The sequence below is a fragment of the Grammomys surdaster genome, unplaced genomic scaffold, assembly GCF_004785775.1.
Source record: "Grammomys surdaster isolate TR1022 unplaced genomic scaffold, NIH_TR_1.0 194, whole genome shotgun sequence".
Lineage (NCBI taxonomy): Eukaryota > Metazoa > Chordata > Mammalia > Rodentia > Muridae > Grammomys > Grammomys surdaster.
Genome location: NW_021604639.1, coordinates 4,080,293 through 4,104,305, shown reverse-complemented (window position 1 = coordinate 4,104,305; position 24,013 = coordinate 4,080,293). Strand labels below are relative to the sequence as shown.

General features: G+C 40.5%; 1 protein-coding gene across 2 annotated transcripts in view; it reads right to left on the bottom strand.

Annotated features, from left to right (window-relative positions):
• The window catches only part of Mtr (5-methyltetrahydrofolate-homocysteine methyltransferase), a 71,985-nt gene extending 48,422 nt beyond the window's left edge, over nt 1-23,563 (bottom strand). The window contains exons 1-11 of one of the 2 annotated variants that reach the window (XM_028769912.1): nt 23,280-23,563; nt 16,413-16,627; nt 14,777-14,866; nt 13,309-13,378; nt 11,186-11,278; nt 9,274-9,380; nt 6,988-7,050; nt 6,376-6,470; nt 4,192-4,292; nt 2,549-2,610; nt 866-933 (exon numbers count right to left, since the gene is read on the bottom strand). In XM_028769912.1, the coding sequence (XP_028625745.1) occupies nt 866-933; nt 2,549-2,610; nt 4,192-4,292; nt 6,376-6,470; nt 6,988-7,050; nt 9,274-9,380; nt 11,186-11,278; nt 13,309-13,378; nt 14,777-14,866; nt 16,413-16,622 (959 nt within the window). In that variant the 5' untranslated portion in view covers nt 16,623-16,627; nt 23,280-23,563. Of the gene's footprint in view, nt 1-865; nt 934-2,548; nt 2,611-4,191; nt 4,293-6,375; nt 6,471-6,987; nt 7,051-9,273; nt 9,381-11,185; nt 11,279-13,308; nt 13,379-14,776; nt 14,867-16,412; nt 16,628-22,830; nt 22,866-23,279 lie in introns of those variants that run through there. The other variant, XM_028769913.1, reaches the window with a different exon arrangement.
• Between the last annotated feature and the right edge of the window lie 450 nt (nt 23,564-24,013).

Sequence of the window (24,013 nt, the reverse complement as noted above, 5' to 3'; positions counted from 1 at the left end):
GGAGAGCAGGCTGACCAGTTCAGATACCTATCAGGCCCAGATCCAGGGCTTTGAATTAGCCCACCCCAACATCTACCCCATTGATGAACTGCTTGAGTGCATGAAGGGGCTGGTCCTGCAGAGCCAAAACTACAGAATCTCCATGACACAGGACAACAGGATATCTGGTCCCAATGAGGATCCAGTATTAATAGCATAGCCAGAGGCCTCATACCAGACAAATGAGTCACTGCAATGAACATTTATAAGCAGAGAAAGTCAGACAAAAGAGTATACTATGGGACATACTGTGACACACTACAGTTCCACATGGAGGTTGCAGGGGTGGAGGACAGGTACGAGGGGAGGGGAGGGGAGGGGGGGGGAGGGGAGGGGATAGGAATTTGAGTGGGATTGGGATGCAGGACGTGAAATTCACAAAGAAGCAATAACAAGTTGTTTTAAAAAGATGTATAAAAGATGTATAGAGATGTAGTCGTGGTGTGTTAAGAGTAGAAGATGAGTATATACAAAACCTCTGGATTCAATTAACAGCACCAAAAAGACAAATATGTAGTCATTTATAGTTATTAAGAATCTTAGAAGCCTGGTATGTGGAGGCACTCACCTTTAACGTCAGCACTCAGAAGGCAGAGGCTGAGTCAAGAGGACTTAGGAGGCTAGCCTGGGCTATACTCGCTGAGGACCAGACCACTCTGAGCTACATAGCAAAGCCTGCCTCAGTGGCACACAAGGGGAGGAGTACAAAGTAAATATCATCAAAATTATGTACATGTAAAACTCTCCAAAAATTAATAAAAATATCACTAAAAATAATCAATAAAACCAAACAAATTTTATAGGAAAAAAAAAAGGTAACCATTACCTGATGTGATCAGGTGTTGACCCACAGCATCCACCAACTATGTTTACCAAGCCATCCACAGCAAACTCCTGTTCTTAGGAAAAGCAAGTCACTTGAATTCTAAACTTACCAAAACAAATTCAACACAAGAGCATGTACTTTCTACACTTACTGAATAACTAAGGTTATATTAAAGAAAGATAAACATATTTACTTCAGATACAAAAAAATGTCATAAGCCCTACGTGAAAGATACACAAGAGAAATTGTTCAGATACTAGGAAACCTTTCATACATCTGAAACACAGTAGAAATTTATCTTCCTGTATAAAGAAATGAAACACATTTTTACACATATGCTGGTCAGAATGAATGTGAAATGGACAATGCATTTTCAAATAACATGAGTATCAGTTTTTCAATTTAATTTTAATTTTTTTAAGATAAAAAGTGGCGGGGGCTAGAGAGATGGCTCAGTGGTTAAGAGCACTGACTGCTCTTCCAGAGGTCCTGAGTTCAAATCCCAGCAACCACATGGTGGCTCACAACCATCTGTAATGAGATTTGATCCCCTCTTCTGGTGTGTCTGAAGACAGCTACAGTGTACTCATAAATAAAATAAATAAATCTTTAAAAAAAAAAAAAAGATAAAAAGTGGCCAGGTGGTGGTTGCATACACCTTTAATCCCAGCACACAGGTGGTTCAAAGCCAGCCTGGTCATACAGCAAGTTCTAGGAAACCCAGGGCTACACAGAGAAACCATATCTCAAAACCCAAAAAACATTTTTTAAAAAAGAAAGAAAGAAAAAGAAAGTCCTCTGTCACATTAGCAACGTTTTAAGTGTTCCATCAAACACATGGGGTGAGGCACCGCATTGATCAGCAGGATCTGGAGTAACCAGGGGCTAATGAAGGAGCTAAGAAAGCAGAGTGCCAAGATTTCCTACTTAAGATAACTGAGATTATTATCTCAATACTCAGGAGTCTGAGGCAAAAGAATCATGAGCCCAAACACAGTCTGCAGAAAAACCCCTCTCAATAGAAACAAACAAAAAATGAATCCTGAAATCCTAAGAACTGACTCGGAAACAGTCTAGGAGAAAACATCAGAGCCAGGAGCTAAAAACTCAAAAATGAAGGAAAACAGAGCCAGCATAAAGACACGAATGCACTAAGCAACAGCAGTGCGTAACACGGTCTCATGAGTCAAAAACGGCAAGTACATCCAAGAGGAGGATCTGCAGGCAACAACAGGGACCCACATGGACATTTAGACCACGCAGCAGTTTGAAGTGAATGAGAGAGGAAGTCATTATTTGGTAGGGTTGCAGAAGTGACAGAGGGGAGTCTCATCGCATTTAGTTTGGAGAAGAATTTCTCAACAACTGCCACTGCCAGTCAGTAAGTAAGCAGACACCTAAGCCCTCCTTTATGCTTCTACCACCTTAAGACAGAGTACCTAAACTTTACTTGTTATTTATATATTAGATTTCGAGGGAAAATTTAGATTTCATCTTCCATCAGGCATGGTGGCACATGCCTGCATAGTCCCAACTATTCCAGAGGCTAAGGCATAAGAATAGTAAATTTAAGAGCAGCTTAGGCAAGACAAGCCGGTTTGCAAAGTTAATTAATTAGTTTATTAATTCAAATAACACAGTAACTATCTGTCTCTTCAAAACTGGAATGAAAGGATTCCTGACCTTCAGGTGCATGGCCATCATGGATGGTGTTTCATCATAGTCGCCAAAAGTATTTGGAAGACCTGAGAAAGAACATCAACCATTATTCAAAACCCCCTTAACAAGTGCTTTAAATTTTATAGTAAAATGATAATTGCTTGCAAAAGTAAATAACACAGTATTTATATATCAGAAATAGTATAGCAAAATAAAATCTGGAGGACATTTACTTTGCTTCTGCATATTAAACAAAAATTTAGTCCCATATGGCACAGAAGCCCCAGTCTCCACCTCCAAGCTCTTACAAGGCAATTCATTCTTTTTATAAAACTGTGTGTGTGGAAAACACCCTGTATACACTCTCATAGCCTTTGAACTAATGAACATTTGACATTCAATGCAACTAAAAACAAGTCTTCTTTCAAATTAGCCAAGTATTTCAAAGGTGTTTAAGGCATAAAAGGTTTCATAGTACCTGAACTATCTCCCATGTATAACTTTTACCTATTCCTTGTGACATTTTTGTATCTAAAATAAATGTTTCTCTCTTTAGTATAAACCTATACATTATCCTCTGACTATGTAGTTTCCTGTTGGATTCATGTCCTGCCCCTAATTACTAAAGGAAAATAAAATATATTATGCATTTTTAAGGTTTATTTATTTATTGTGTATGACCCACAGGGGCCAGAAGAGGGTGATGAACTCCCTAGAACTTGAGTTTAGACGGTTGTGAGCCAACTTGTGGGTGCTGGGTATTGAGCCCAGGTCCTCTTCGAGAACAAGTGCTTTTAATCACCGAACATCTCTCAGACCCTTACTATGAATTTTTAAATGTATTCATTTGATGCTAGTGAGATGTCTCAGCAAGTAAAAGCATTTGTTGCACAGCTTGATGACCTGAGTTCAAGCCTCAAAAACCACGATAGAAGAGGAACCAGTTCCCAGAAGTTATCCTCTGACCTCCATATGCACTCCATGACACACATGCAATTGCAGGCACACATACTGATCATATACACAGATACTAATAAAATCGTTTAATTTTTTTAATGTATACATATGGATAAAAAATACAGAAAATTATTTTTAGTTCTAAATAGCTGAATGGTACTAAAACATTCCCTGGGAAATCCAGTAAGCCCAGACCAAATTATCAATATTTACTGGATAGTTTGAGATCTACAAAGATCTGTGAAATTTTTATGTGCCATTAACTAAAAATCTTAGCCTTTAGAACCTAACAACACATAATACTACCCACAGCTTTTCTGCTAATAAAATGAAACAGGAAAGAGGATCCTTCTTATTTTGGCTTCTCTGACTACATTCACATGGCAAAACTCTTGTTAGTGATATAACTAGATGAATTCCCTGAAGTTACACCCTATTTTGAAACTTCAAGTTGTGCAAAACTGTTCTTTCAGGTTTAAGTAGACCGATATACACCCAAATACTTTTTTTTCCTCCCAAAATTCATGTTGAGTCTCAAACACACACACTTGAGCAACCCCGCCTCTCTTTCCCTTCTTCTCCCCCACCCCCTTTATGCATGTACACAGACATGCACACATACCCCTACAACACAAATTCTTCAAATCAACTCTGTCACCCCATGCCTTGACTATAGAGTTCTACATGTACAGCTCCAACCTTAAACACACCTGCATTTGGGTAACAGAGGACATAGGCTGTCGTACATTTTCCAATTGTTTCAATGAAAGGCCTCATTTCAGCTGCACCTAGAGCACAATTTAATCCAATGCTGGAAAAACAAGCAGATATCAGAGTCGTCATCATTTCATTCAAAATATTTATGCATAAAAGTTATAATGGCGTATATGTGTCACCACATTTTTGGAAAAATCCATATAATGTACAAAAGTAAGCTCTAATGTAGATTAGTATTAAGTTAATAATGTATTAATATTGAATGACACCAAGGCAAGATGTTAACAGGGAAAATTGGTTAAAGTAGAGGCAAGGAGTATAGCATACAGAAATATAGAAAACTGTGCTTTACATATTTTTTTTCTTTTAAATAAACCTGTACCTGATGTAAAGCAAACATGATTCTCTGATCACCAACTTTCAACCAGTCCTAACATTTCCCTTAAGAATGCTAAGTCCAAGTCCAGGCTTGATGGTAAACGTCTGTAATATCAGCACTTAGGAGGCTGAGGCAGGAAGCCTACTTAGTGCCATTGCAAGTTTGAAACCAATCTGAGGATCCATGAGATGCTGAGAAGATCCAATGCCTGGTCAACCTACACCTGAACAACCCACTCTTTCCGACTACCTATTTTACTAGTGCATTTGTAACTTTCATCTGAGGCTGCTGTGGTGGTGTAAGTGGGAATGGCCCCAAAAGGCTCGCAGGTTTCAGGTGGTGAAAACTGTTTGGAAAGGAGTAAATGTGGCTTTGTTGGAAGAGGTGTATCACTAGGGGACAGGCGTTAAGGTTTCTTAAGACTTGCATCATTCCCTGCTTAGTGGTTATGTCTCAAAATGTGAGCTATCAGCTACTTCTTCAGGGCCATGCCTGCCTGCTGCCATGTTCCCTACCATGACAGTCATGTACTCCAATCCTCTGAAACTGTCAGCCCTAAATGAATGACTTTCTTTTGTAATTTGCCTTGGTCATGATGTTTTAACACAGCAACAAAAAAGTAATTAAGATTGCTGTCACCTAGATTCAGTATCATATAAAAAAATTAATATTGTAAATCATTGTGTTTCCACTAGTAAGGATATTTGAATGTTTTCCAAACTTAGTTCCAATGCTCTTTATCTTTTCCATATTTGACATTACCCAGCCAAGCAGTCTTCAAAACAGCAAGTAACACTGTTCTTAAGGGTTCTGCATATGGGCATTCTTCATCAACTATACAATTTTCATACTGACCTTAGGTCACTCTGACACATGTCTCCCTGCTTAGCAAACTCAGGCTTGAGTCTTCCAACACAGTTCAGATGTTACCATCTCTAAAGAGTCATCTCTGAGTCATACACGGACTCACTACTGCATATAGCCAGATTTCTTTCAGTGTTTTGTACAGTACCATGCAATTTACCATTTGTATTTAGAAAGAGGGAATATGAGGGAAGCATGCATATCTGGGAGTCAGAGGATAACTTGCAGGAGTGGGTTCTCTCCCTCTACCACGTAGGTCCTTATGATCAAATCAGGTCACCAAGCCTAGCAGCAAGCACCTTTACCTACTGAACCATGTTTTACATTCTTATTTAGTGAAGTGTTTCTCCTTAATGTGGATTATTTCACTTACCCAGTATTCAAGGACACATAGCAGGATTTCAATAAATGACAAATTAATAATGACCTAGGATTCTAATGTTCTTTGTTAACAAAGAGTCTGTGATAATACTCAATCATTAAACAACAGTCTCTCATATGTTAGCCCTTATCGAATATGACTGTTAGCTTCTATATAACCTTCCACTCTTAAAAAATAGAAACCTGACTTTTAACAGTTCCTTTTTTTACTCTAGGATGCTTCTGGTTTCCCACAAATAGAGAGGATATTGCATTAACACTTGCAGGCACTGTTCTGAAAATATAAACTGTTAATAACCTAAAGCACTGCCCAGTCAAGCATGGTCTTGAACTATAAGCACCTTCAGGCTCACAGGCAAACATTTTACTTCCCAAAAGGTATGAGAGCGGCCCTCCTTATGTTAACATTCCAGTGGCTTGAAGCCCTTAGAGTCAAGTCTGAAAGACTGGAGGAAATCCAGTCTCCATGGAAATAGCACAGAAGCAAGGTCCCTCTGGGGACACATTATGTATGTAACCTGTGGAAAAGTGCCCAAAAGAAGGAGTCACTCACCAGAGAGGGTCTGAATGAGACACGCTGGTGACAAAAGCCTCTCCTGTCTGGCCAGAAAGAGTCCGTCCACTTTTATCAACAATGGTCCCAGAAATCTGAATTAACAGTAAAAACAAATCAACAATATAGACTCTGGTAACAAATATGGTCACAAAGACAAAGTGTAACAAACAAGTGCAAGTCCTTTGTTCTCTCATGAGGATGAGAACTGTGGAACTCAAACTCAATAGCACAGTGTGCTGTCTAAGTGTCAGAAGGGATCTATGCCAAGTGACTGGGGAAGGACGCAGAAAGGCAGAGCCAGAGGCAAGAAAACCACAAGCAGCCTCAGAAGGCACGTGGCCAAGTCCATCCCTCTTTAAGCCCTAACCACGCGAATCCCTAAGCCTTCTGCCTCTTTCTGACAGCCTGTTCTTCATCAACCACTTCTCAGCTCATTTCCCTTCTCTCCAGAAAGAAGATGGCAATTGACAGGAGGAAGGTGAACAGAAGGGTCGTTTCTAAAAGATAACATTCCAGGGAAAAGGAAAAAAAAACAATAAAAAACCTTAATGGTAAAGGATTTTCTTTTTAAAGAGAGCAAGGGGTTATCATGCACATTTAAGAACTTACAAAGATAGGCCGGGGAGGAGCATAATTCTCTTCAAAGAGTTTCTGGAGCGCAAACAAGGCTGCCTATTAAGGAAAAAAAAAGAATATCTTTATTTCTTTATTTCTGAAAGAGATCCAAGGTTAATCTAACTGCCTGATCATAATAATCCTTCCCCAAGACCACTTTAGGTAGGATACACTCAAATCTGAGGAGAGGAAGTCTTCCCTAAATGTATAACCATAACAGCCCTTCTCGGGTGTACCACTGCACACGTTAACAAATGCTCAGTTGAGGAAATAGCTCAGTATTGGAGCACTTGCCTAGCATGATTGGACAAGGGCCTAGGTTCAATTTCCAACCCTATTCAAAAAAAAAAAAAATCTGAGTTCACCTAACGAGCTAATTATTTACTTTGAAGAACTAAAGAGTTAACTTTTCTTTCCTCCTTCAATCAAAATAAACATATATAAATAAAAATCCTCTGCCTATTCTGTCAGCCTTTCATATACATCAAAGGTAGGTATAGGAACCAAAATTGTGCATCACTAGAAAAATCACGGTGGTGAACCTGGGTTGTAAAAATCACTTCACTCTTAAAAGAGCATGCTTTAAGTTCCAAGCAATGATCTTCTATTTCTTCTTCCTTTTATCATTAGAGTCACTGATTTGAAGATGAACACCTCTGAAACTGGAATGCAACTTGTCATTAATATGAACTCTCTGGGTGATAGAGGGTTTTTCTTTGTCATGGAAATGACTTAAGTGGACAATATTGAATGCTGGATGTGGTGACACACACCTGTAACTCCAATACGTGAGAGGCTGAAGTAGAAGGGCGTCAATTTTGAGGCCAGCCTATAAGACCAGTTCTAGGTCCTATGTCACAAAATAACAAAACTGAAATTCCTATTTTATAACTAAAAAAGTGATCCTTAAATCTTTTTTGTTGTTGTTGCTGTTGGTTGACTGGTTGACTGGTTGGTTGTTGGTTATGGTTTTCTTTGTTTTTCAAGATGGGGTTTCACTATGTAGCCTCAGACCAGGATAGTCTCAAATTCCGAGATTCACCTGCCTCTGCCTCCCAAGTGAGCTGGGCCCTCCCACATCAACCAGTCTTCCTTACAGGCCAATCTAAAAGAAGCATTTTCTCAACTGGAACTCAAGTTTCCTATTGCCAAACAATCCTGGCTTGTATCAAGTTGACAAAACTAACCAGGACAGGTCTTCTTATGCATGTTCATTTCACTGAGAAATAATAAACTATTTAGGGCTGGATACCCACATCCTTTCTGACCTGTGTGGGTACCAGGGATGCATGCATGCAAGCAAAAATACCTAAACATATAAAATGAAAAAGATTAAAGAAATGTTCTCTGTACTTCATACTCCAAAATAAATTCCAAATATACCATTTGGGAAACTTCTAGTATAAAAAGCCTACAAGATGACTCATGGAGTAAAGATGCCTGCTGCCAAGCCTGATAACCTAAGTTTGGTCAAGGGACCACGCGGTAGAAACAGAGGCCTGATTCCCCAAGTTGTCCACTGACACTGTCCACTGTTTCAGATGCACTGTGGCACTTACATACCCACACACATACACACATGTATACAAAATAAAGCGGTAAAAAGCTTTCTGGAGAGATCCAGAACAATGAGAAATCTTAAAGGAAGTAGGTAGCATCCTTCAAAGATTTAAGGATTCCTGAGGCTGACACCAAGCTTATCTTCCATCTTCCACATGCCCCCTTATACATGCATACATACATGCATATGTACATATATAAACTTGCACACACAATTGCATAAAAAATGTAGGCCACACATTTTAAAACTTTAAAATTCAGTATTTTTTCACCAAATTAAAAAAAAAAATCTATTCTTGCTTAGCCACCCACGTTTCCAATAAAAACAATACTGTGAGTCTTTTCAGTTGTGTCTCTGCTAGCTCGGTGGTTAAGAACACAGACAGCTCTTCCAGAGGACCTATATCAGGCAGCTCAAAACCACCCGTAACTCCAGCTATAGGTGGAATCAGATGCTTCTGGACTCTAGGCATCTGTACTTATGGACATACACACATACTCATAAATTTTTAAAATGCAATAGGAAAAAAGAGCAGAGGACATAAATCACAGAAAAGGAAATATGGTTTCTAGACTCAGGTGTGGTGGTGTCAATCAGAGATAGACAAAAATAGAGCAAACACAAGAAATTCATTTAACTTCAGTAACGGCTATTATTATCTTCTAACTGTAGAAGATTCTTTACCCCATCATCCCTCTCCATTTTTCCCCTTAACTTACTTTGGCATTGGCTGTATCAAAAATTGTTTCAATGAGTAAGATATCAACCCCACCATCCAGCAATCCCTTGGCCTGCTCCTGGTATGCTTCAACAAGCTCATCAAATGCTGCAAAAAACAAACCCCAGCCAGAACGTCAGAAACCCGTACCTTTTGAATGACACCAGCGGAGCTCAAGTCTGGCACTTGTGAACTAACAAGGGTTTAAAATGCAGCTGTTTGAGGATAGCCCTCTATAAACCAAACACAGTGGAAGGAGGTAAGTAGCAAGCTTGCTCCTAAATTGCTGCTGCCTGTCCTGCGCGCTCAGGGTGAGTTGGAAGCAGTGACTTGTTGAACTTTATCCTCCACATCTTTAAAACAAACACATCACTCTTCCCATACAGCATCTTATCCATTAAAAGATAAACCGAAGAAACAGGCTTTAAGGGCTGGAGAGGTGGCTCAGTGGTTAAGAGTACTTGTTGCTCTTTGACAGGACCAGAGTTCTAGTCCCAGCACCCATATCAGACAGCTTACAACTGCTATAACTCAAGTCTCAGGTTATTCAATGTTGCATCTGAATTTGCATGCAGACACACCCCAAATAAAAATAAAATAAAGTAAGTGATATTTGCTACATCCCAGGTAAATCTCTAGCAAAAGTTATGAGCCCATGGATTCCACCATCCCTCATCTCAGAGAAGAGGCCTCTCTGGAAGACAAGTTTTGACTCAACCAATAATGTTCATTAACGACTAGGTAAACTTTGTTTTAAATGCTCTGTGGTGTCTGTTTCTGTTGAAAAATCATCTGTCTTCTCACTTTATCTCCCAACCAAAAAGAAAAAATGCCCAGCTACTTAATAGAGACACCTATATAACAAACTCCTTTATGTTTGCTATGTGTGGAGTTACACCTGACTCATACAGTTTGGGAACACGCTCCCCACTGTCACATCTGGTCCAGAGAACATGGGTCACACATCAGCCTAGGAAGAGCCACTCTTAGTAAAGAGGCATGGTAGCACAGCATGCACAATTCTGTAAACAAAATCCCAAAAGCTGTACCTGCTGGGATTTGTCACCTACACAAAATCCATTACCCCAAGAGGTATAATTAGTTCTAGGACTTTAAATCCTTTTTATGCAGTGCTAATGTTCACAGATTGACAGACCTACACTCCTAATTTTTGGTCAAATCTTAACAAAGCAAGTTTATATATGGTAATTTATCTCAGTAAGGCTAGTTTATTTAGATAAAGGAAAAGGTGATTATGAACTGAGCATGGTGGCTCACACCTATAATGCCCTCACCCAGAAGGCTGAGATGAAAACACTGCCCCAAGGCAGAGAACAGCATGGACCAGTCAGAGTTCTAGGCCACCTAGCCTGAACTACTGTATCAGATCCTGTCCAAAAGAAGACTTTAAAAAAATAAATCCAACGGCTGGGTGGTGGTGGTGCACGCCTTTAATCCCAGCACTTGGGAGGCAGAGGCAGGCAGATTTCTGAGCTCAAGGCCAGCCTGGTCTACAGAGTGAGTTCCAGGACAGCCAGTGCTACACAGAGAAACCCTGTCTCAAAATAAATAAATAAATAAATAAATAAATAAATAAAATAAATAAATAAATAAATCCAACAAGTTAAAGGACAGGAAGAGAGAAACAACACAGCAGTTATTTTATAGCAGGCCAAGTGCTGATGCCCAGTCTGCTTCCTTTTAAGTACTACCTCAGTTAGTTAGTTTTATAGGAAGCACTGACATATCCCCAGGAACTGAAAGCAAGCTCAGGTAAGAACAGCAGCTAACCAGTGAGTGCTGCAGGCACTACTGTAAGCACTTGACATGGGTACAGCCACACATTTGTGGGGTCTCACTTGTACACTACTGACACACACCCCTAAGGTCTGTGGTTGTATGTGAATACTCACTGATGTTCCTATAATCGGGCCTTTCCACAGATGGAGAGACAGAAAGTGTCTTATTAGTCGGACCCAGAGCTCCAGCCACAAACCTCTTGACTCCTTTGGGAAAAGAGAAAAAAAAAAAAAACAACAGTATGAAGTCACAACTCGCTCAGTCTTTTGCTATGAATCCACAGACTCTAGGATCAAGTACAGTAAGATCCACCTATATTCTCAGTACTCAGAAGCAGGGGGCTGTGAGCTTGAGGCTCACCTGGACTTCCTAGTGAGGCTCAATCTCAAGTAAAATAAAAAGGGCTACAACTGTGACTTTGTGGTAGGGAGTTTGCCTAGCACACATGAGGTACCCATCTTGGCTCAACGCCCCCAGTAAAGAAAAGAAAAAGGGGGTAAGGGAGACTCTTCCTTGAATGCAAGGCTATAAACCCCTACAAGTCAGAAACCTAAAATGTCCTAAAATTTTAAGAATTCATTTGAAACAAAACTTGTATTGAACTAATGAAAGGCTACTTAACTTTATGTCACTGAGATAACTGACAAATTATCTTAACATATTTGTCATAACTAGGAAAATCACACAATAAAAGGGACATATTAATATTACTGCCATAATGATTCAGAAGAACTCTCAAACTTGAGGTCTAAATATTTCTGCATGCAATCTCTATTAAAGCTGTGTGTGTATACTTTCCTCCCTATTCTTAAGAAAAAATTCGAGGTCTTGAATGTAACAAGGTGCCTCACATCAGAACATAATGTGAACTGCTTTACAGCATTATACTACAGGCCTTTCACTCAAGTAAATACTAAATCTGAATGAACAATTATAAAGCCTGAAATTCTAGTATGAAGCCGAATAAATATCACTCTGATCTACATTTTATAAAAAACCTTGCCTGTAGGTCAGAAGTGAACTTGTTTCTATAGAAGTCTAGGAAGTTGTACTCTTATGCACATCAGAACAAAAGCCAGGAGTCCTGTAACTCCCTGCCTGATGACTTCAGTAACACAGTAGTAACACAGGCTGTGCTTTACAACTACACAGGAAAACACTGCCTTCTAGCTAATAATCTACTCTGTGGCTGGGCATGACTGCACACATTTGTGATTCTAGCACTTGAGAGATAGAGGCAGGAGGATCAATAGTTCAAGCTTCCCCTCTGCAACACTTGCTGAGACCCAACTTGGGCTCTAAGACAATTTTTTAAAAAAGCAAAAAAAGAAAAGGAAAAGAAATTATTTTGTAGCCTGTGAAACGGTTACAGGCCCAAATGTTCTTACTCTTACCCAGTGCTGAATAATGGCATTAATAGGTGTAAGGAAAATGTACTTATCTTTGGTGTTTGGACGGGTTCAATAGCCTGTGACCACGTCTCTGTTGGGGTAATAGGCTCTGCAAGCCCATGAACTTAAACACTATCTCTCTGAAACAGATTTCCTGGTAAATTGCTTTGGTCTTCATTAGTATGCTGCCAGTAACTTCCTAATAATTTCTTCACATCTCTGCTACTGACAATAACTTTATATCTACTTCTTCTACTGCTTTTCCTGTCTCCGAGCCTCCCACCAGCCCAAGTGTTCTGATGGCAGCTAGCCAGGTGGTTAATTATTTCAGGAATCACTTTCCAAGACCCAGCAAGACTGAATCTAATGCTATATCCTCTGTCAGCCAGGAAGAGCAATCAGATCATCGGTAGACTACACAGGAAAATGTTCAAAGGCGATCACTGCTTCAGTAAGCAGAGCATGGGGAAGAAGGCAGCTTTAGAGGGATAACATCAAATAATAAAACCAAAATCAAATCAGCCAGTTGCTTTTTAATGACCCAATGATGTGCTTCCAAGGGGGAAAAAAATTTTCCAGTTTTAAGTACACAGAACATCATGAGCCTATCCACCAAGTCAGGCTATAAGCATCACCAGGGTAGAAAACCAGAACTGAAGACCCATGGGGAGTGTCACATCACGGAGACACTGAATGGTTCACTATGATACCACAGAGTAGTACCCTACAAATAAGTAAATTATCTCCTCCCAGGCCAAACATCGTATCAGAGAAACCTACACAGGAGAGTTGAGAACATAAAAGGACTTATGTGTGTGCAACAAAGAAAGGAGGACGTCCCTTACCTGTCTGCAGAGTTATCTCCTCAGCGGCTTTCCTGGCCACATCTGCAGAGCACTTGTTCATCCGGTAGGCCTGACATATCAACCACTGGTTAGTCTGTACTGCTTTTCCTCCATCCAGTAAGGGATCTGTAACTAGCTAATTCTTATTTGAACTCATCAAGGCATTCTAGTAAGAACTAAGGAGGTCTAAGTGAAACCATACTCTGTAAGGCTGATATCTGGACACCCAGCAGGTCAAAGAAGCTGATACAGCCAAATATTCTACAGATTAATAAAATACGCTAGCCCAGGTATAGTAGCCTATATTCCTAGCACTGGGGAAGCTGAGACTGAATTCAAATCTTGCCAAGGCTATATAAGGAGAGACTGTCTTGAAAAAGAGAGAAAGAGAGAGGGCGAGAGAAAGTATTCTAATGGAGAAAACACCAACATCTAAGGCAAGAAACAATAAGATCTAAGACTGTCTCAGCCACCTCAGAACCAGCTGGCAGCTCCCACAGCGACTCTCCCTGACCCTGATTTTCTTACTGGACAATGGTGGGAAGAAGCAGTTCTGAACTTTCTGAAGATTAACACCTTGAAAATCTTGCTGGCTGGTGGTAGTGCACGCTTTTAATCCCAGCACTTGAGAGACAGAGAGGCAGAATTTGAGATCTCTGAATTTGAGGCCAGCCTAGATTACAGAGGGAGTTCCAGAACAGCCAGGGCCACACAGAGAAATCTGGCCTTGGGGAGAAAAATAAATTGATAAAGGGAGCTAAAGAGATGGACCAGTTAAAAGCACTGGATGCTTTTTCAGAGGACCTGAGTTCAATTCCCAGCACCCACATGGTGGCTTTGAATCACCTGTTAATTGAGTTCCAGGAGAACTGATACTCTCTTCTGGCTTCCATGGGCACCAAGCACACTCGGGAGTGCACAGACATACATGCAAGCAAAACACTCAAACAGATAAAAATAAATAATCGTTTCATCTGAGTAAGGATCATGGACTTCACTCTGGGAAAGCAAGCAAGTAGATACACACATGCAAAGCAGTCTACAGCAAGTAAAAGGACCCTTCAGAAGTTGTCCACAACCCAGGCAAGTATCCTTAGATCCGTGATCTGTATCAACCCCTTTAACTGCCTTGGCTCCTCAAATTATGCAATTAGCAAACCAGGATATCCTAAACAGGGCTTGGTGCACTGTGGCTCACGGCCCATCTAACTGTCCACTTCTACACTGGAACAGCCACAGCCACTTACTTACATGTACAGGTCATTCACAGTCAGTGATGTCGCCTTTACTCAAGAACACACTGTTACAGGACTCTCACTTTGCAAAATGAATGGACTACTTACTACCTTCATAAGCACCATGATTCCTGATACTTGGGATTAGACTGACTACTGCTTGGGTGGGTTTTGCCACTACCAATCTTCAATGCAGCAAATACTAATAAACATATTAGACACGAAAGTCTCACCAAGTGTTCAAGGCCATAGTCAGCCTGGGCGATACTAGTGCTGCTGAAAGTGTTTGTTTCAATGATATCTGCTCCAGCCAGCAAGTATTCCTGCAGTAAAAAATAGAAGGTCAGCTGTCATGGGACTTAAGAGACCCTGGCCCCAATAACAAACATGCCCTTTCATGTTTGTCACCAATAACCAACCACATTTTAACTAACATTTAAAACAATACACTCAAGATTAGAGATGCAAGCAGGTCCAAGGATTTTAGAGAAAAGCATTTTTAATACATAAGTACAAAACATAAATTCAGACAACTAACACAGTAAGTTATACAAATTTAGTTATATTCCTTAAACTCTGGTTTTTGCTTTGGGGAGAGGTTGTTGTTGCCATGTTTGTTTGTTTGTTTCAAGACAGGGTGTCTCTGTAACAGCCCTGGCTGTCCTAGACTCCCTTTGTACACCAGGATGGCCTTGAACTCAGAGATGCTGCAGAGATTAAAGGTACACACCACCATTCCCAGCTTGTTGTTGCCATTTTTAAGAGGAGAAAACACAGATATCTCAATGGGCAGTAACAAGAATCCTGCCTATCAAGTTCCTTAAATTTTCTGAGTACCAGCCTCCTCATCCAAAATATTAATTAATACATTTTCTGCCTACAGTAAGTCTATATAATATCTATCAGTCAGCACTTTAAGTGTCTGGCACACCAAGGGCACTCAGAAGACTCCACTTCTGTTCCCTTTGTCTCACTCCTTTAACATAACTGATCTGCACTAAGATCTGCACCATGACTAAGATATCAAAATCTGAGCATGTTGTCTATACACACACACACACACACACACACACACACACACACACTCCAGATCATTGAGACTTGGTATCCTACCACTCTGCTGTTTAAAACCTGCCTTCCTAGTTTCTCTGTCTGGATAACATCCCCATCTCAATCTGACTCACAGCATGGACTCCTTTCATTTTCTAAGTCAACAAACTCAGTCTTCCCTAAGCTGATAATGTTTGCAGAACTAAAAATGAAAACCAACATGAGCACATTTATAATAGCAGTCATCAAGGAGATAATTAATGCAAGTTTATTATATGTCATATGACACCAAAAAAGCCATTGTTTGTTTCTATGACATGGAGAGGACATCCAAAGCACCACTAAACAAGGAAACACAATGTGTAAAGCATATTGCTATAATTGAAATGTGAAATTTACTTAGATTCATGTTTAAAGACTTGGTCCCAACTGGTAGCACTTTCAGGAGGTTGTAGGAGCCTTGGGAAGTGGGCCAAGGTGGAAGAAGGGATCTCCCTCTGCTCTCCTAATGAGCACAATGTAACACGATCAATGCCATATAGTAGGCAACTGCTATCGTGCCTTTCTGACACAATAAACTGTACCTTTTCTATGAGCCAAAATAACCTCTTTTTATTTCTGTCAGCTATTTTAGCAGAGATGACAAAAGTAACCTATACATACAACCATTAAATTTAAAACTTGGTTTTTAAATAAATCATCAGCTTTTCAAATATATCATGTCCTTTTTCCATTTTCTCTAGTGCAAAGGCCATGACAGTCTGAGACTGACACATGAAATAACTTGAACGAATGTTTAAGAGCCTGGAAATAACTCACCTTATGAATTTGGTAAATAACATCAGGCTGAGTTATACTTAAGATGTCATTGTTGCCTTTCAGTGGCCTGGTGTGATCTTTAAACTCTTGCCCTTGGAAACTGTCTTCACTTAGTTTGTACCGCTGGATCATGGTCCCCATCCCACCATCCAGCACCATAATCCTCTTCCGAAGAATGGCTTCAATCTCATCCTGCAAAGTTGTCTTCATCTCTCCTTTAAAGAAAATAAAAACTGACTTCAAAGAACGAAAGAAACTACGTGGGGAATTTAAGCAAGGGGTAGATAGTGCATAGCATGTAAGACCCCTGAGTCTGATCTCCAGCACCACAAGAGGAAAAGGAAAGAGGTAGAGCCTGTAACTCACAACACAAGGTAGAACTCATTAGAAAACTGCTGTCAAAAATGCTGAGGAAAGGGAAGAACAAAAACTTAATCTATAGTATGCTCAACTAATAAAGCTGCTGTAATCCATCCTGGCATGAAACCATAAAAGCACAGGGTGTGACACTGGGAGGAAGGTCACCCATGTGGAATTTCTCTTATTAAGAATGATACTCAGGAAAAAAAAAAAAAAAAGCCAAAAGCTGAAAAGCCAGGCAGTGGTGGCACACACCTTTAATCCCACCCTTGGGAGGCAGAGGCAAGCAGATTTCTGAGTTCAAGGACAGCCTGGTCTACAGAGTGAGTTCCAGGACAGCCAGGGCTATACAGAGAAACCCTGTCTCAAAAAACAAAACAAACAAAAAAAAAAACAAGAACAAACAAACAAAAAAAGAATGATACTCAGGACTAGAGAGATGGCTCCAAAGGAGCCAGGTTCAAATCCCAGCACCCATATGGGAGTTCACAACTATCTATAATTCCAGTGCTAAGGGATCTGACACCCTCACACAGACAAACATAGAAGCAGAATACCAATGTAAGTAACATTTTTTTTAAATGATACTTAAGCATTCTAAGGGGAAAAAGGCAATCATTTCCACAGATAATGAGGCATGGCCTTTAGTGTCAAGTAAACAGCCAATCACTATTCTATTATTTACCATGCCCTTCTCCTTTCACTGAACAAGTGCACACATTTACTGAATCTAAGTGTGAAGAGTGCCTCCTCCCATTTCATAAAAGTACTTGAAGCCACGCATAGAGGCACACACCATTAGTATCAGCAGATGAAGCAGAAGTGAACAAATCTCTGAGTTCAAGGCCACAATGGCCTATAGATTGAGTTCCAGGAGGGCCAGGACTACACAGAGAAACCCTGTCTTTGGTGTGGGCTGGGGAGTACGGGAGTGGAGAAAAAGTGGTACTTTTCAATGGGGTCCCTACCTTACTCACGCTTCAACCTAGAAACAGAAACTTTGTTTTCAGTTTTAAGACACTTCACTACCATAAAATAATTCAGTTCTCACACATATGAATTCTGGGATCTTGTTTGCCAAGACACCAGATATACATGAGACAACATGTTCACATATTTTTAGAAACTAAACATGGTATTTTTAGAAACTTGCTAGATCTGTAATTTATATGAAAACTTCTATGACTGATTATGAACTTGAAACTTATGTTTCAAGAACCCAACTCGGAGGGATGGAAGAAAGGAAAGAGTCAGGGATCTTAATCCATAAAAACACAGGGATAGATGGGGGAGGGGTGAGAATGTGAGTTTGTGGGGTGTGTCTGTGTGTGTGTGTGTGTTGGGAAATGAACCCAGTGACACCAGGGACTTACATATGATAAAATATACTATCAGGCCAGCAGCTATAATTTTTTTGTTTTTTGTTTTGCTTTGTGAGACAGGACTTAAAACATATCTCTTGCTCTCCTGGAATTTACTATGTAGACCAGGCTGGCCTCAAACTCACAGAGATTTGCCTGTCTCTACTTCCCAAGTGCTAGGATTAAAGGCATATACCACTATGCCTTGCCCTATAATTTATAAGTTTAATTCTAAAAAAGCTAAAACAAAAGTATAGATAAAAGATTAGGAAAAGATTCTGCTATATAAAGGGTTTAACATCTAGAACTTTCATACAAAAACAAAAACAAAAACAAACAAACAAAAACAGGAAAAAGACAAATAGAGCCAAAGAAAAGAAATGTTAGGCCTTGATAAGACAAACCTATTATCCTACCCCTTAAAAAGTAGAGTCAGGTTGTACTCAGCTACACAGCAAGTTTGAGATCAGTTGTATTATGAGACTTATCTTAAAAAAAAAAATAGAAAACTAGGCAAAAACAAATAAATTCTTAAATTAAGTACCTATCAAAGATAAGAATTAAAACAAGATGATAAATAGCTATTATTCCCAATAGACATATACTCAGTTAGTAAATGCCAAAGAAAACCTGAACTTTGTGTTTGCTTGCTGGAGTGTAGACTAGAGCTAGAGCCATTCTAGAGAGTAGCCTTACAGGGCTCAGTTAACCACACAGAAAACTCAGCAACTTCACTCTTGGATACAGATTTTCCAAAAAGAAAGTATCACATATGAGAAGGCAAGAAGATACTTGTAAAAGTGGCAGAGGCAAACTCAGAAAATTTCTTCCTATATGAAATGTGATAGATACTCACCAGGGGATACTACATGTCAATAAATAGAGATTGTAATGATTTGTATATGCTAGACCTAGGGAGTGGCACTATTAGAAGGTGTAGCCCTGTTGGAGTAGGTGTATCACTATAGATGTGGGCTTTAAGACCCTCATCCTAGCTGTGTGGAAGTCAGTATTCTGCTAGCAGCCTTCAGATGAAGATGTAGAAACTCTCAGCTCCTCCTGCACCATGCCTGCCTGGATGCTGCCATGTTCCTGTCTGGATGATAGTGGACTGAACCTCTGGAGCTGTAAGCCAACCCTAACTGGATGTTGTCCTTTTCAAAGTTGCCTTGGTCATGGTGTCTGTTCACAGCAGTAAAACCCTAAGACAGAGATACTATGGCAATATAGCTGGTTCTTCTTTTTTTAATTAATTTATTTTCATTTATTATGTATATAGTGTTCTGCCTGTGTGCATTCCTGCAGGCCAGTAAGAGTGTACCAGATCTCATTATAGATGGTTATGAGCTACCATGTGGTTGCTTGGAATTGAACTCAGGACCTCTGGAAGAGTAGCCAGTGCTCTTAACCTCTGACTTATCTCTCCAACCCAATATTGCTGGTTCTTAATGGGATAGTGAATGAACATAAAAGGCAGAAACAATTAATTACCACATTTATGTATATTTCCATCTTTGCAACAGTTCACTATGTACCATAAACAACCAAACCACCCACATGTACAAATTCTGAAATCTACAAGGAAATACATAGATATATGGGTATATATGAAAGAGTCTACAGAAGCAAAAGAATCATGAGTAACAAGTACAAATAGATAAAAAGAGTACACATAATAAATGAATGGAAATTGAAGACAAAACTCTGTAGCTTAGGTCCTTGAAAATCTATTGCTAGCCAGGCATGGTGGTACATTCCAGTAATCCCAACACTGTCAGAAGCAGGAGGATCAGGACTTCAAGGCTATTCTTGTCTATACAATGAGTTTAGAGGCCAGCTTTGGCTACAAGAGACTTTTTCTCAAAACAACTATAAAATACAATTCTTCATCATCCATATGCTTATTATCCTTAAAGAGTAATGTATAATTTATCATAAGAGGCCACTAATTCTTTTAGTAGGAAGTTATCTCTTACTAGGTCTAATTATCATTAGAGATCAGCATTCCGCAGGGCGGTGGTGGAGCATGCCTTTAATCCCAGCACTTGGGAGGCAAAGGCAGGCGGATTTCTGAGTTCGAGGCCAGCCTGGTCTACAGGGTGAGTTCCAGGACAGCCAAGGCTACACAGAGAAACCCTGTCTCAAAAAACCAAAAAAAAAAAAAAAAAAAAGAAGAGATCAGCATTCCTGATTACCATCAGAACCTTCTCTTAAATGTAAATCCCCTTGGGCCAAGGAGAAGGCTCAGTAGGAAAACGTACTTACTGTATAAACCTGATGGCCTGAGGTCAGTGTCCACATCCCCATGGTAGGAGGAAAAAACAGGTCTCCTGAGACTTTAACAAGCACGTGCCAACCAGCATACCTGAACCACCCCTCAAACAATAAGTAAAATTTAAAAACTAAATCCTCTTGATGACTATCTTTTGCCTTAGCATAGTGTGGGCATTCATTTCACTGAAACTTCATTCTTCTGTAAAGAACCACCCCCACCCCAAAAAAGTTTCTGTGTTCAGTTCATTAGGTCTAGATGTTTTATAACTTAATAGAGCAGATTCTATGTCTGATCTTAGCCAAAAAGTAGGGAAGTGATGACTCCCCCGACTCTAAGTAGAACGGATTTTTTGACATATCTGTAAAGGTGAATAAAAGAACGCATGGTTTCATAGTAACTCCCAGTAGATGATCAGAAAGAGCTTTATGTTGAATATCTGTGTACATGTAAATAAGTGTTATATAGAAAAAAGTTCCAAGAACTGTCCTGGTAAATAAGCCCAAGAAGCGAGATCACACTGTATTTACCGCAGTTTGAGTAGATCCTACAGCTTTGTAGGATTGGGTGTTTCGTTGGTTTAGGTTTTGGGTTTTTTCTTTTTTTCTTCTTTCCTTCCTTTTCTTGACTTGGTGCCATTTGTATTCATAGCAAATATTTCAAAGGATAGATAGCTGTAAGACTAACTGGTTACAGCATTCATAGATGCTGAAAGGAACATAAAGTCAGGTAGCACCTGAGAACTACGTAAGAGGGGATAGAGCTCAGGGTAAATCACTTGTCTAGCATGTATGAAGGCTTACAACAGATCCCCAGCACCCCCAGCACTGCAAACAAACAAATGAAAACCAAGCAACTTAAAGAATAAGAAGTTATAAGATGATTAGTTCCTAATATGTGCATGTAAGTGACTTGATGTAGTGTCAGGAACACAGCTCCTCTGGAGACAATGGCTTTAACATGGGTCTGCAAAAGGACTTCCCTTTCACAGGACAAAATGGAGGAGAATTAAAACATACTTCTCTTTTCTGCACTATAAGCAAACTACCTCAATGCTTTCTCAGCAGTTTCCCACTTTGGCTATTTTAATATCTGCCCCACAAGTTCCTTGCAGGATACTTCTTTTATTTGGGGGCCTGTAATCTCTAGTTTGCTACATTTTATAGGCATCTGTTTACATATTATCTCATTTTTTAAATATATTTTTTCCTCCCACTAATTTTTAAAGGCCACAAGAGATCTGAGCTGCTACCAACTCACTGGCTCCTTTTATTCATTCTTCCATTAATCATTCTTAGTTAAGTTCATAAAAAACATGCAAGGAAGAAGCCAAGAAATCACTGGAAGCTGCAGTTGAAACTTTCTCACATAAGGGCCTGAGGTTATTCTCTCTCCCTGACCACCTGCTGGAAGGGTGAACTCTCCAACTTGACACTTGCTAGGCAACCATTCCACGACTGATAAATCCACAGCTCAGGACACATACAGCTTTTCGCTCAACCCCGAAGTTCAATAATCTCTGAGTTCTTCCTTAAGACTTGAAAGCAAGACAGGAAATAATGCAGAGAGAAACAAAAAACAAAAGCCGGGCATCAGTGACTAAGGGTTTTTAGGATGTTAAAACGTGGCTGGAATGGCAACAAATAGGTGAAAGAAGCAGAAATATTTCTAAGCCACAGGTAAAGAGGTAAGGAGCCTAGAACTTGAAGTTCAACCATGGAGAAAAGTAGAGAAGAGAGCAGGGCCAGGCGCAAATATTCAACCATTTTTCTTTCATTTTCTGCGAAGGGATCACTCACTATTCAATCTATTCTAAATTTTCAGAGGCTTTCTGCTAACAGCAATAACTATATTCAAAAGAAGAAATTACTCTTCCTTCTTTAAAAAGAAAGGAAGAAGCCCTAAAAGACTAAATAACTAAGCCACACCCCTATGAAAAAGAGTGATCTTATTTTATAGCAACAGTTACATGCTGTCTGGCACTGTCCCACTAGTTTCAAGAACAAATCTACCAGCCCTATTTGTCAGATATCCACCCTCCTCGTAGGGCTACACACTATGCCATAACATACTCACTCTGTCTTAAAAATAAACAAACAGGATCTGTTACCCAGGCTTGTCTTGAACTCATTATGTAGCAGAGACTAGCTTTTTAAGCTTAAGACCCTTCGAGGCTAGTTTTATACAGAGCTAGGGATTAATTAAACCAGAGCTTCCTGCCCGCTGGGCAAGCACAACCTGATCTCCTTATTACTAATTCTCTCGTTTCTGCGTCTAACCTCATACGTCTAATAGGAATCTCTGCCCAATTTTTTAAGACACACAAAACTGAAATTATATTCCCTTTGTGTCTTTTCTCGTGGTGGAAGCCGGTACCACCAATATCAGAATCATTCGCGATTACTATTCCACCTCCCATGCTCACCCCTGGGTACTGGGAGTCCGGTTGGCCCACCGTCAAGCCAACGCCGGAGTTTCCAAAAGTAAAGAGTAGAAAAGGAAACTAAAAGCCCACGTGGTTCAACTGTCTAGACTGCCTTGCCCGCCTCCCAACATCTGAACTGGTCTCTGGCAGACAGCGTTCTGTAAATATTTACTGAATACAGTTACATCATGCAGAACTTCCAGGTGCCCAGCTGGAAGTTGTTGCTAGAAACTGCAGCGCTAAAGTCAATGCTCGTCGCTCCTGTACTGGACCGAGGGTGTGCGGGTGAGTGAGGAAAGAGACCCAGCAAGGACCGCGTCCCCGACACACACACACACACACACACATACACACACACACACACACACGAGCGGGCTGCGTCTCCGAAGGAGAAGCACCAGAAGAGCTGAGGCACCCACAGAACCGTTAGACCTGTGTGGAGGAGTTACCAGGTTGCACCAGCGCAGGCGACACGCCGCCAAGCGTCCTCCTCAAGCAGGGAAGGCTTGATCTCCAAAGAATCCCACCGCGGACGGCTCCAGCCAGCGTTTTCTGGCCTGACGAAATGACTGACAAGATCCCTGAAGCTCCAGAGCCGACACACCGGGCCTCCGGGTACTGTGCCGCGGGCACGCGCTTCTCACCGAACTCTCAAGCGCAAAGCTCCCCGCTACAGCGCAAGGCCGCAGCTAAAGACTAAAAGGAGTAAACGACGTAGAGACGGCCACAGCACCGCCACAGCGCCGTTAGCTCTCGGCTCAATCTAGCCTCCTGCAGGAGGGCCCGCCCCCTCTCCAGCCCGTGATTGGTCCTCACCCGCTCCTCGCCGCTGTGTATAGGCTGTGGTCGCAACCAATCGCCGCAGGCTTTGCTCCCTGGCCCTATGGGAAATGTAGTCCAGCGTTCTGGGTCCCTATGGAGACCGGAGCGTCTCTTCTCTGAGTTCCGGAAATGCCTCCCAAAGAAGGCATTCTGCTCCAAGTTCTAGCGGAAGAATCCATACTATAGTATTGGTTCGCACCAGTGGTGCAGTATCAAGGACCAGGAATCTGAGGTCAGAAAATTAATTGTAGTTAGTTTTGCGGACACTAAATGTCTTGTCTCCCTCATCCACAGAAAAGAAAGACTAGAATGAAAGTGACTATTATAGGCTTGAAATAGGGATTAAAATAACCCGTGAGTG